Genomic DNA, 13,001 nt, shown 5'->3' with positions numbered 1-13,001 from the left:
TGAGTTGTCAACTGTATCGATAGCGTTGCTAGTACTTTTATTTATTGATGCTTACTGATATTGTGTATCTGTATAGTAATTCATTCTGGTCATGGACTTGTTCTCAAGACATGATCCATTTTATTTAATAGAACGATGAAAGTGTCTTGCGTCATTCAAATACTGATCGAAAGATTTTATTTTGAGATGCACAATAACAAAATCAGTAGTAACTTTTCAAATTGAGTTCAAGGAAATTTTTATTTACATGATCTTTTATATTGAATGAGTAATAAAATAAAGTTATGTAAAAGTATCATTTGCTTGTTCTAGCACAGCCCCACTATAAGCGAGGTCCCAATAATGTTCCACTTTATGTTTTTTAAAATGCTCCCTGGCCATCCTTTCTGTAGGACATACTTTGAATTTGACCTCCCCAAAGTTCCTCTGCTTGCTTGTACCTTCCCATACGAGGACACATTGATTGGGTACTTCGTTACCATCAGGATCTTTCACCACATCTTCTTCCCATTTTATTCGATTCAACATCAATCTAAAATTTAAACAGTATTAATCAAATGGAAAAAGTATTTTGGGAAGAGGTCAAATACAAAAAATATAATCATAATGAGAATTCACAATGAAATTGGAAGAGATAATGATAATGAACTTCCTCTTCTAGATGTTACATTAAGCCATTCAGAACAAACAAGAAAATGAACAGATAATGAATTAAATCAAAAATAAAAATAATTTGTGACCCATTACCTTTTGTACTTTTTCTGTTGCTTAGGTCCACCTTCCACAACAACCACACAACAATCCCGATAAAGCATAACGGTTCCTGTCATGAAAAGTTGTTTAGCATTAGTTTCAACTTTGAATTTTTTCGATGCTAATTCATGTAGATCTTTTATCCTATATACTGCAACTTGAACACCAAGAGTTGTATCTTCTTTCAATTTTTTAACCTAAAAAATGAGTATTTAGCGATTAAAACGCAAGTACGGATTTCTTCACAGGATAACAACCTACAAAATGGACTTAGGAAAGCAAATTTGACAAAGTCAAGTTGAAAAGATCCAAAAAATCTTGTACTGGGGAATTATCCATCCGTCATAAGAGACTTGTTATCTTACCTTCTTTTCCCGTCGCTGTTCAGGAGTCAGTTTTCGCTGATTGTTGGCATCCTCATGAGCTTTTTGCCTTTTTGCCATTTGTTCTCTGACATGAGCTTCAATCTTTGTTGGATCTTGTACAGCTTCAGTTCCTAATGCTCTCATCAGATTCGAGATACGCAATTTTGGTTCTGGTGGTGGTTCCAAGCCCAGTCTTATTTTTTCTTGCTCTTCCTTCCACATTTCCCTTCTGTTTTGTCTTCGTAATTTCTTTTTTTCCTTTTTCGTCAAGAAAACTTGCATGTACAAAGGTTTAATAGGATCGGCTAAAATAAAATGTTGTTTTATATATAATCTAAACTGATTTTATAAAGAGAGAAAGTTTGTGAGTTTGTTTGTAGGAAGAAATCTCTGGAACTACTGACGCGATTTGGAAAATTAATTCGCCAGTAGAAAGACACGATTTCTGATTGGCTTAGACTATAATTATGTGATTGTGGTTAATATTTTTTATGTGAAATAAAATTAGTCAATTTTGATAACCCCAGTCTCCTTTGTCAAGTCGAAACCAGGTTTTGTTTGCATACTGCAATTATGTGTTGTGAGAATAATCCTCATTATAATGCTTATTATTATTACTGTGCATGAGATTAACCCAAATACTCATTGAGTAATCTATACTAATTTTATATCTGACTTCGAATGTAGAACTGTTTCTTTGGATAAGCTGTCAAGACTTTCATTATTCACAGTGTAGACGAACGATAGCTTGTTGAATTTTTTTTTACTCGAAATGCTGAAAATTGTAATAATTCGAAGATTTTTGAAAATATTTTTTGTTTTACTTACTTGGGCATCTCATCTGAGTGGGGTGTTCTACTAAAGTATTGATGGCTATAGTTTTTATTGCAATCTTGCCATCCTTCATTGTATCTAGATTATCTTCCAAAATAACTGAATCCCACCATTCCATCTGGGGAATTTCTTCGATCGCACCTTCAGACTTTGCAATTAAAGCTAATTTTGTTGCGGAGGATATACCTGTTTTCTTTGCAATTTGTGAAATTTCATTTTGCAATTTTTCAAGTTGGGCCTACAAAAAAATTTATCTCAAGTATTTGTCTGAAATGGACAGTGATAATTTTCAGTGGATAATTGAAAACATAACTATACCGATAGTTAGCACTTAATGGCCTTAAACACAGTGATAATTTTCAGTGGATAATTGAAAACATAACTATACCGATAGTTAGCACTTAATGGCCTTAAACACCCTGTATCTTGTTTATGCTTTGAAATCGGTGTAACTATGATAAGGCAAAAATTTTTCTCCTAATATTGTCTATAAGACTACAGTATACTTGTCCAATTTGTGGTAAAGCACCCTGTATGTTCAAATACAGTTCGTTCTGTTTACCACAAGCAGCTATTTGAACAACAGCGTACCTGATTTTCTTATGTATAAGATCATTACTTATCAAAATTACAATTACTTTTCTGCAACTGGGCCTATAAATTTTAAATGTCTGCAAAAGTTCCATTACTTATTTCTCACAGTAAAGTTTTGCTGCCTTGGTCAAGTAAATGGATCAGAAGCAACATTCAAAATATTGCTTCTGAGGTAAATGGTGACGAAAAACTCACTAAATTGTACAAAATACAGGGTGCTTTATTCATTTGGTCCATATTTTACACAAGCTATAACTTCGGAACCATTCGTCATATTCTATTTAATTTTCAGGAGAATGCATATTGAGTGGATATTCTCATCGACTGACCTTGCAGCGAAATCTTAAATTCGGGACCAGCACGATTAAATTTGATTGAACTAAAATATGACCATAAAACACCCTGTTTATAGGAATTCATGAAAATGGAGAAATTATTTGGAAAGTATAGAAAAAACTCAATGAGATCAAAGTTACTTCATTGTTTGACATCCCGGTAGCAGAATTATCTCAAAAATTGACCAAGATACTGGCCTGGGGAGTTTTAGGTGGCAGACCCTGTATATACCAGAACTACCTTTAATACACAGTATCCTGAATATTTCTTATATATGATTTCATGAATCCATCATGCGACAAAGATGATATCGATTTGGATATAATGAGCTACCTACGGGATGGGTACATCAACACTTGTTAGTTCTTGAGCATCAGTTGTTTCAATACTCACTTTCATTCGAAGTCTTTCAGCCATTTGTTGGAATTTACCAGGTTCATGAAACCTTAACGCACGTTTTGTACGTGCAGCTGGCTTAATACTAAGCCGACTATCAATAAATTTACTTTCACCACTATCTTCCTGGACTTTGTCATGATTTTGAGACTTATTGAATTGTTCTCGTTTTTGGGCTCTTATGTTGGCTTTCAATGTAGGTACAACATGGGTCAACTGAACAGCTTTACCTAGATAGGGGAAAAATAATGATTAAGGCGGTAGTTTCCTACAGATTCATTTAGCTTATTATAGTTACTTGAATGTAAATTTCAAACGAAGGCAATTTTTATTTTGAGCCGGAATATACATAACAGCGCCGAATTTATACAGAAAAGATTTCTTCTGTAGCACACGTCAGGTTTTACGCTGGGATCACGCGCCAATGGGCACTATTATGGCAAATACATGTTAGTTCTTATTTTAATATTTGGTCTTAATACTAAAAATGACTGCATAAACCCACCATTGATATGAAAAGTTCACCAATTAATGCAAAATCTTGATAGGATGCAAATATTTAATTTATTTCACAAAAATTCACATCTTAGTAGGCTGCCCAAGGCATACACATTACTAATAAGGTATGTATAAAAAAATGAACATGAAAATCTATTATGGGACATAAATCGCACTCAATTCGAGTACAAAAAGTTTTTTTCTTGAAACCGATTATCGCAGTTCGTACGATGCCGACCCTTTTCATACAAAGTTTTTTATTCGAAATGGTGAAAGAATCACCCCCTGTAGGAAAATGCCCTGTATAAAGATATACCGGCTGGCCCACCCCAGAAGCGGCGCTCATTTTGAGGGAGTAAATAAAGATATTTTGAAAATCTTTTCTTGTGGTGTGTGTAGGGTGTTCAAATGCACAATTTAAAATTATTGTCATATATACAGGGTCAAAATATAGACCAAAGTTACACTTTTTTAAATGTAACACTCTGTATTCAACCTCAAAAATGGAATGGCAAGCTCAAATTATGATGATTTTCTTCCTACCTACCTAAGAAGGACCACCAGGCCTACACTGCATTGAGAAGTCTTTACCCCCATAGGCATTTCCTGCCGCAGAAGATGAAAATATTACTTACTGACTCACTCGTACTAAGTCATTTTAATTTTTGTGACGTGTTGTATGGTCCCTGCTTGCGTGTTGATGATAGGGTGAGAATCCAACGGGTCCAGCGTGCGTGTCTTCGCTTTATTCATGGCGTTAGAAAGTATGAACCAGTCATTCATAAGTTGAAATGCTGCAATTGGTTGAGTATGGAGCAAAGACGTGAGCTACACTCTGCAGTGATGTTTCGCTCAATTATATACTTTAAATCACCTCCCTATTTGTATAACAAAATACGATTCAGATCGGATGTTCATAATATCAATGTAAGGTTCAGAGGTATGATTTCTCCACCTGTTTTCAGAACTGCCTTGTTTCGTCGTTCTTTTTCATTTAATGTGTATTCATTATATAATCGCTTACCACCTCATCTTAAGTCCTGCAAACCGGAGGTGTTCAAGTCCAATTATCGGAAACTACTCCTCTCTTCAAGTGCGTAGTGTGGATTTTAAGGCTACTTGCTATCCGACATGTGATTGTTTTCAATGCTATATGTTACTCCTCAGGGGGTGCTCAATCCATGATGGGTTTTTTGTTGGGCGGTGTGTGGAACATGGGTGAATTGTTTTTTTTTTCTCGAACTTTTGTATGTATTTTTTTTTTGTGGGATTTTTCGGTGTCACAGTAATAACAGTTATACTGACGTGAGACCGTTTGCAATGTATAATTTTCTTTTTTTCTCGTTCTTTTTGATGGATAATGGATAGTTGTATGGATCTTATATTATTGCAATAAACTTATTATTATGACTTTAGCCTTGCGGCTTTCACACTCCTCTCCAGAGGAAAATTCACTTATCCCAGATATCTCAGATATCAAAAGGATTAAGCTCTGTTGGAGCCCTTTCCAGGTTTTCGGGCTCGTGGTGGTGGTCGGGTCCGGGTCGCTCCTCGCCTCCCTGCTGTAGGTTGGATTCCTGCTCCACCCGCACTTCCTGTCGGAGCAGACGGTGTTCCTCTGAATTTCCCATGTACTTGCGTACAGTTCTCGCCGTTCCCAGCAGTACCGCCTTCTGCATGACTTTATAGATATTTTCGTCCAACTGAAGCTTCCTCAAGTTCTCTAGCAGTTTCTTCGGTATCAGGCCTGTAGATGATATGACAATAGGGATGGTCTTGATATCTTTCAGCTTCCACTGTCTCCTGGTTTGTTCCTCGAGATCTCTGTACTTTGAAATTTTTTCAGTGTGCCTATCTAGAAGATTGTTATTATTTGGAATCGCCACATCGATGAATAGTGCTCTGTCCTCATTCTTATTGAGCAATATGAGGTCTGGTCTATTGTGGGTTATTTTCCGGTCTGTGAGAACCGTGCGATCCCAGTAGAGCTTGTGATGTTCATTTTCCAATACAGCATCTGGATGGTAATTGTAATAAGGAACCTTTTTCGAACTCAGAAGTTGGTGTTTCAGTGCCAATTCTTGGTGAAGAATCTTGGCAACGGCATCATGTCTATTTTTGTACTCCGTGCCCGCGAACTTCTGACATCCCCCGGTGATGTGCTGGATAGTTTCATGTGTCGCACAGCCATAACGACAGCTATCGTCCGCCACTGAGGCATCCTTGGCGATGTATTTCATGTAATTTCTTGTTGGAATCACCTGATCCTGGATGGCGAGCATGAAGCCCTCTGTCTCAGGAAACAACCTTCCGGAAGTCAACCAGTAGTTCGACGCAGATATGTCGACGTAATCATGGTTGACCTCATTCTGGTGCCTCCCATGCAGAGGTTTGCCAATCAGTTTCTGCATTTTACTTTCTGCAGAGTGTTCGACGGTTTCCAAGTGATCCTGGTGTAGCTTTAACGGTGTGGAAGTATCAGCAACACAAACTACTCGATGGAGTTCTGACGAAGCTGCCTTGCTCAAGAAATAGTTTCGAAGTCCTTCAATTTCCTGGGACATACGGTTGGACAAATCAACAATTCCTCTACCCCCAAGATGTCGTGGCAGCTCTGTCCGTTCTATTGAGCTTTTGGGGTGATGTTTATTGTGTTTAGTCAGCATCGTCCGTATTTTTCTCTGTAAAGCTGCTAAATCGGTGGTCGTCCAAGAGATTATACCAAATGAATAGCTCAGCGCCGAGCAAGCGTAGGTGTTAATCGCTTTTATCAGGTTCTTGCTGTTAAGACCAGTTCTCATTATCCTCCTCAATCTTCGGGTGAACTCCTCCGTTAATTCTTTCTTCATCTGAGTCTGATTGATTTTTCTTGCCTGTTTTATGCCTAGATACTTGTATGTGTCTCCTTCCTTTAATGCTTCAATTTCTGCACCTTCCTTGAGTTTGAACGTACCATCTTCTATTTTCCCTCTCGTTATGTTTAGCAGTCGACATTTTTCTAGTCCAAACTTCATTTTGATGTCTTCCGAGAATCCTTCCACCATTTTCAGCATCAGTTGCATTTGTTTTTTGGTAGATGCGAAGAGTTTCAAATCGTCCATGTAAAGGAGATGATTCAGTTTCATCATAGTTCTACTGCCGCTCTTGATGGAGAATCCGTAGTCCGTAGAATTCAATCTATGAGACAAGGGATTCAGGGCCATGCAGAACCACAGAGGGCTCAGCGAGTCTCCTTGGAAAATTCCGCGTCTTATTGGAATAGGTCCTGTTGTAATGGAGCAATCTGCTGCTTTCATTTGAAGACTAGTACGCCAGGTTGACATGGCGTTTTTAAGGAACTTAACAATATTGGGATCCACCTTGTAAATCTTCAAGATCGTCAAGAGCCATTCGTGAGGTATAGAATCGAATGCTTTTTTGTAGTCTATGTACGCAGCGTAAAGATTCCTTCGCTTGGAGAACGCTTGATTGCAGATAACTGAATCCATTATTAGTTGCTCTTTGCACCCTCGGCTGTCTTTGGTGCATCCTTTCTGTTGCATGGCGATGATGTTATTCCTTTCGCAATGGTTGTAAATTCGGTTCGAAATGCACGATGTGATTAATTTGTACATCGTTGGAAGACATGTGATTGGTCGGTACTTGGATGGGTCTTCTGTATTCCTTTGGTCTTTAGGTAACAGGTATGTTGTGCCATGTGTAAGGAATACTGGCATTCTTTCAGGATTTTCAATGACATCATTTATTGCGGAAGTCAATTTGTCATGCATGATCCAAAGTTTCTTGATCCAGAAGTTCTGTAATCCATCAGGCCCAGGTGCTTTCCAGTTGTGCAGTCCTCTGATAGCTGATTTTACTTCTTCAATTGTGATCATGTCATGCTGCATCGGCTCATATTTTATAGCTTCAGATTTTTCATCTTCAATCCATCCGGTATTTCCATTGAACTGAGGTTTCGTTGATAATTGTTCGGTCCAGAATTGTTCAATGGCTTCCTTTGGTGGTAACTTTCCATTTTCGCCATCCGACGATGTGAGTGACCGGTAGAAAGATTCTTCGGACTTTTCGAATAAATTATTGTCTCTTTTCCGGCTATAATTGCTTTTATATCTCCTCAGGCGTTCTGCATACAGACTTAATTTTTGCTTCAGAGTGTCAAGGCAATGGTGTGCTGTAGCATTCTCCGTCTCTCGTTCGGTGTGTGTTCTGTTTCCATCGATGATTTCTTTGGCAGCTTTCACAACCTTCCTTCCGCGATTCCCGTTCAAGTACTCCGTCAGTCGTCCAATGTCTCTTCTTAGCCTTTCTGTCATTATTATTATTATTATTATTTACGAGATAATGGCCAAAATGGTTTACTAGTTGAATTAAAAATCGAAAATTGCTCAGAAACTATCAGGTTTAGATGTAGGAAAATTTTATGAAGATAGTTTCGAAATTAATTTTTACATTCAACAAGGTATAGAAATACCGGGTGTGCCATTTGAAATAAGAAAGTTTTCGAGGATTATTTGTAGTTGATGTTTGAGAATTAATTATGATCACTGTATATTCCAGAGTTGAAATTTTTTTTATATGTAGGAGTAGCCAACTTATCTACTCGAAAAAATTCTGTCTGTATCACTGGCGTAACTAGTTTCTTCATTAATTGCTATTTAAAAAACTCCATACTTTCGATTTTCGCCATTATCTCGTAAATGGTGCTTCAGAGCTATGAAGTAATCTGAAGAAACTCATCATAATTTGAGCTTGCCATTCCATTTTTGAGGTCAAATATAGGGTGTTACATTTAAAAAAGTGTAACTCTGGTCTATATCTTTGTTTTCGAACAGCCTGTATATATGTCAATAATTTTAGATTGTGCTTTGGGACATCCTACACACACCACAAGAAAATATTCTCAAAATATCTTCATTTACTCGCTCAAAATGAGCGCCGCGTCTGGGGTGGGCCACCCGGTGTAGCCAAAATAATTCTCCAGTAACTTCGAATTGATGAGGCTGGTACTCCATAAACTAAATAAACTGAAATTCATGGTTATCATAATAACTAAGCTTCTAGAGAAAATGAAGTTCTGAAATTTGGCCCACCGGCCGAAGGTGATAAATTATCAAATGTTCATATGGACCGCCCTCTGAATCTGTTCATACTACGCCGGCCACGAATTCTCACTCGAGTGAAAAAGCGTATACTCCATTCACTTTTATTTTAGCACTCGGTTGGCCACGAAATAATTTTCTCAAGTTTTTGTAAGTTGAACGGAGTGAGGTTGGCACTCATGAAATGTCGTTTATGTCATAGCGCCGTTGCCACAATTAATATTACAAAAAAATCCGAAAGTGATTGAAAAAGAGAGAAGGCATGTCATGTATGTGCCATGTCAGCGCTACGCTACTTTGGTGGGCGCTCTCCCTAATATCTAGAATATATCGTTAGCGAGCATATACAATATAGGTATACTCCATTCACTTTTATTTTAGCACTTGATTGGCCATGGAAATTTGACACATTTCACTCTGTATAGTATAGTACGAAAATGTGGGGTTATGAAGCTTGTCAAAACAATTTTGGTTTTTAAATCAACGCTATGTTGCCCGTTCTACGTAAAAATTTCTGTTATTACGCATTTTATCACAATGTCGAATCTTCTCGGAAAATATGTGACGAACATAATTGAAGTTTATACAAACTGATTGAAGGCATACCAAATCCAGTTATTTGCATGGAAAATACAAGAGATCAGTATAATATCATAATATGCACTAGCTTGAGGAGAGTTAATGTTCGTTATCTTCTTTAGCGAAAGTTTGAAGTTTGAATAGGTAGGTTACATCAGTAGTAGATTTCAAAAATATTAACCCGAAGATGAAATGCATATGATGCAATGGTTGGGAATGAGTATCTCCCGAACAGATAATTACAAGAATGTTAAATTCTTCAACAAAAATCATCTTGCATCAATATAAGTAAAAGGAATTGAAGGAAGTTTCAAGTCAAGATGAACTTTGAACAAAAATTTAACATGAATAAATAATTAACAGGACAACTGGCACGTATTTGTGGCTGTTCATCTTAATACATTGATATAATAATAATTATTATTAGATATTTATTGGTACCTTAAGACATTTACAATGTATAGGACAAGTCAAATGAAAAATAGAAAAATCAATTTTCCAGAACTTATTCTGCGATGACATTCTTTAATTTAAGTTGATTCTTTTATGTTACATTGTTTTTAATTAGGCTTTATCGTCGAAATAAATAAATAAAATAAATAAATCGTTACTTCAAACCCCCTTCCGATGCTATGACCTGTTCATTTGTGTTTTTCTTAAAAACGGATGAAAAAATATACAGTGAAATTATTAGCAAAAAACGAAAAAAAAATTCAACTTTAACGCCCTCTATCTTTTTCCACAGCAATATTTTATAGGGAAAGCGTCTGCAGGGTCTCAAAGATGTAAAAAACACCTGACAACAAGTGTACATACTCGAGCGTGTCAGAATAAGATATTGTATATGCCCTACGCGTCTACAATAATGAATTCATGCTTATCTGACAGTTTGCGCGGTGGGACTGGCGTTGAAAATGGTAAAAAAAATTTCCAGCATGTCAGATTTTTGGAAGATATGTTAATTGGACCCAAAGGAAGCTACTTTTCAAGGGACTGACAATTTTGACGTGACGCAAGGTCACAGCGGTCCTTTGAAAATGTAAAAAAAGATCGTTACTTGTACATATTCGAGCGTGTCAGATTTTCATACAGATGGTTAATCTCAGTGTTGTAGATGTGTTGACCCATTAATCTGACACTAATCAGGGGGGGTTTTCTTAATCTGACACTTTAAAGATGATAAAAATGCTTTTTTTCGAATATTGCCCTGCCTGTACCTCTAATCCTTTTTGTATTCATTATGAAAGTTGTAGATAATAAAATTCTACACAAGTTTTGTCTGAAGCGATTACATACTCTTAACCGTTCTCGAGTTAGAGGGCGATACGGCCGAGGAGCTTAGCCACACATGTGAAAGGGCAAGGTCAATGTAGAAACCCTGTCTGATGTACATTATTCTTGAATTATTAGCTTCAATATAAGAAAAAAGCCACTGCGCTCGAGAATGTACACGTCACGTTTTTTTATTGCAACTTTGGCGCCCTCCCATACATTTTCGACAAGCTTAAATTGTCAGATTAAGCGAATATATACTTTTCAACATGTAATTAACCACATATATCTTCATCTGAGGGTGTGTTCATAAACTTACTCCGAGAGTAGAGTATGAGTATGGTCATGCTCAGAGAGCATACTCTGAGGAACTAAAAGTACGTTTGTGAACGCTTCGAGTAATCAGAGCTTACTCAGAGCTTGCTCAGAGTAAGTTTGTGAACGCAAGCTGACACGCTCGAGTATGTAAAATGATCGTTTTTTTTTACAATTCTGACAGGCTCTCCTAGACAATTCCCCCTATATACAGGTCTAATTTTTGGTAGAGGTACTCTACAGGGTCCAAGGTATGTCCCCTTATATTATTCTGACACGCTCGAGCAAATCCCGAATTTCACTCTTTGGCTCCCCAACTACTAGTTTCCCACTTGAATTTCAGTTTTTGAACAGAATTTTCTTGTCATTGTTAGGGGATAATTTAAGGATCTCTGCATGCAGCCATTTTTCATGGAAAGCATATTATTGTATTCCTCACCAGAGCAACTATGAAGAAATGACTCAAAAAATGATTCAAATTGGAAATACAATCTATTTCCTGTTTGAGAAATAGGTAGAATTTCGGAATTCCATTTTCCCTATAAGCCGAAAAAAGGTCTACATGGATTATTATCATAACCCTTTTTTCTAGTAATGATAAAGAGAGACTTATTATGAGACAACTTACCTGATTTATCAACAGTTCTTCCCTCTTCATCTAGAATGAGTGGTGTTGGTTTATTAGAAGGAACAGGAATTTGAATGACATTTCCTAATATTCCAGAAGAGAATTTATTCTTTATCTGGGCTTGCAGTTGGGCAATTTTTCTTGCCTTATCTGCTTCACCCCTATTCAATAATCCCAGAGGTATTCCATAAATACTTGGTGTTGGAATAGCAATGTTTGATATATTAACATTGGTCTTAGGTGCCAAATCCAAGATTTTTTTCTGTTCACCATTCGTTTTTTTATCTCCATTATCTCTTTCTTTATGCCGAGACTGATCAGAGTCAAATCTACTTTCCCTTTCTTTGCCTCTGTCCCTTTCATCGTATCTAGAGCTAGATGACTTGCTTTTCTTGGATTCTCTTTCTACTATATCATCTCGAGAACGCTTCTTAGAACTAGATGATTTCAAATCTTCTATCAAATCAAATATTTTATCCCCTAGTTTCAACGCTTTTTTGCTATCAACATAAGATGAAAGTTTATCAATAGTTTTGCGTTTATCATACCCTGAGTTTAAACAATGAACTGCGGTACTGACCAATGAAGAATCCTTCTCTCCAAGAATCTTATAAACTGCTCTATCTATCGATGGCCGTAAATCATCGATATCTCTCCTACTCAAATGAGACATTGCTAAAATTCAATTGAATTACAATTTTATATATTGTATATATTATACTAGCACTACTTGCCTATCAAAACTCAATACTTCGGTAAATGTAAATAACAACTTAAAGAGTTTTTCCAACATCAAACAGGGCATCGAAATCATAGATTAATTGAATCAATCAGGTTATATCATTTCCATTTGACATTTAGATCATAGACAGAACACAGAGGACTTCCTCTATCTACGGAACACACAGTGTCTATGATTCCAAAATATCTCTGGTTTGGTCTCAGATCTGTGAGTAACAACAATGAGTTGATACTCTTTGGTGTATATATGGACCATATACATTTCTGGCTGGATATCATAAACGAACGATTCTGAGTAATCTGACTAGCACCGAGGCAAAAACGATCGCCCCTCGAACTCGTTTACTATGATCACAGATCATCAAGTAAACTCAGAGATATAGAATATCTCTGAGTAAACTATTGAACTCTATGCTTCCCATAGAGTTCAATGGAGTAAACTCTTTGCTTCTGTGCACCTTACTGTCACACTGTATATTAGGGATGGGCAAACGTGAAAAAAATATCGATATATATTGTATCGATATTTCTCGAAAGTATCGATATATATCGTGAAAAAATATCGATATTTCGATATATCGATATATTAGA

At 36.7% G+C, this 13,001-nt stretch overlaps 1 protein-coding gene across 1 annotated transcript; it reads right to left on the bottom strand.

Moving 5' to 3' along the window:
* Nucleotides 1–221: 221 nt before the first annotated feature.
* Nucleotides 222–12,515, bottom strand: LOC123319094 (U4/U6 small nuclear ribonucleoprotein Prp3). Its single transcript, XM_044905944.1, has 7 exons — nucleotides 12,404–12,515; nucleotides 11,670–12,344; nucleotides 3,276–3,508; nucleotides 1,947–2,190; nucleotides 1,119–1,423; nucleotides 748–950; nucleotides 222–532 (listed from the first exon to the last, which is right to left on the bottom strand). Exons 2-7 carry the CDS (start codon nucleotides 12,340–12,342, stop codon nucleotides 283–285), a joined length of 1,908 nt encoding a protein of 635 aa, XP_044761879.1. The 5' UTR covers nucleotides 12,343–12,344; nucleotides 12,404–12,515; the 3' UTR covers nucleotides 222–282.
* Nucleotides 12,516–13,001: the final 486 nt, after the last annotated feature.

This window comes from Coccinella septempunctata, chromosome 8, assembly GCF_907165205.1.
Source record: "Coccinella septempunctata chromosome 8, icCocSept1.1, whole genome shotgun sequence".
In the NCBI taxonomy this organism is placed as follows: Eukaryota; Metazoa; Arthropoda; class Insecta; order Coleoptera; family Coccinellidae; genus Coccinella; species Coccinella septempunctata.
Note: the sequence above shows the minus strand (reverse complement) of the source record. Positions and strands in the feature narration are given on the sequence as shown.

What these genes read in the sequence shown, in the direction of transcription:
- LOC123319094 (XM_044905944.1), bottom strand. Translation starts at nt 12,342, where the DNA reads ATGTCTCATTTGAGTAGGAGAGATATCGATGATTTACGGCCATCGATA. An exon ending in CTGAAAGACTTCGAATGAAA is followed by an intron (nt 2,191 to 3,275) that starts GTGAGTATTGAA and finishes ATTTTTTTGTAG; the next exon opens with GCCCAACTTGAAAAATTGCA. An exon ending in CACTCAGATGAGATGCCCAA is followed by an intron (nt 1,424 to 1,946) that starts GTAAGTAAAACA and finishes ATTTTATTTTAG; the next exon opens with CCGATCCTATTAAACCTTTG.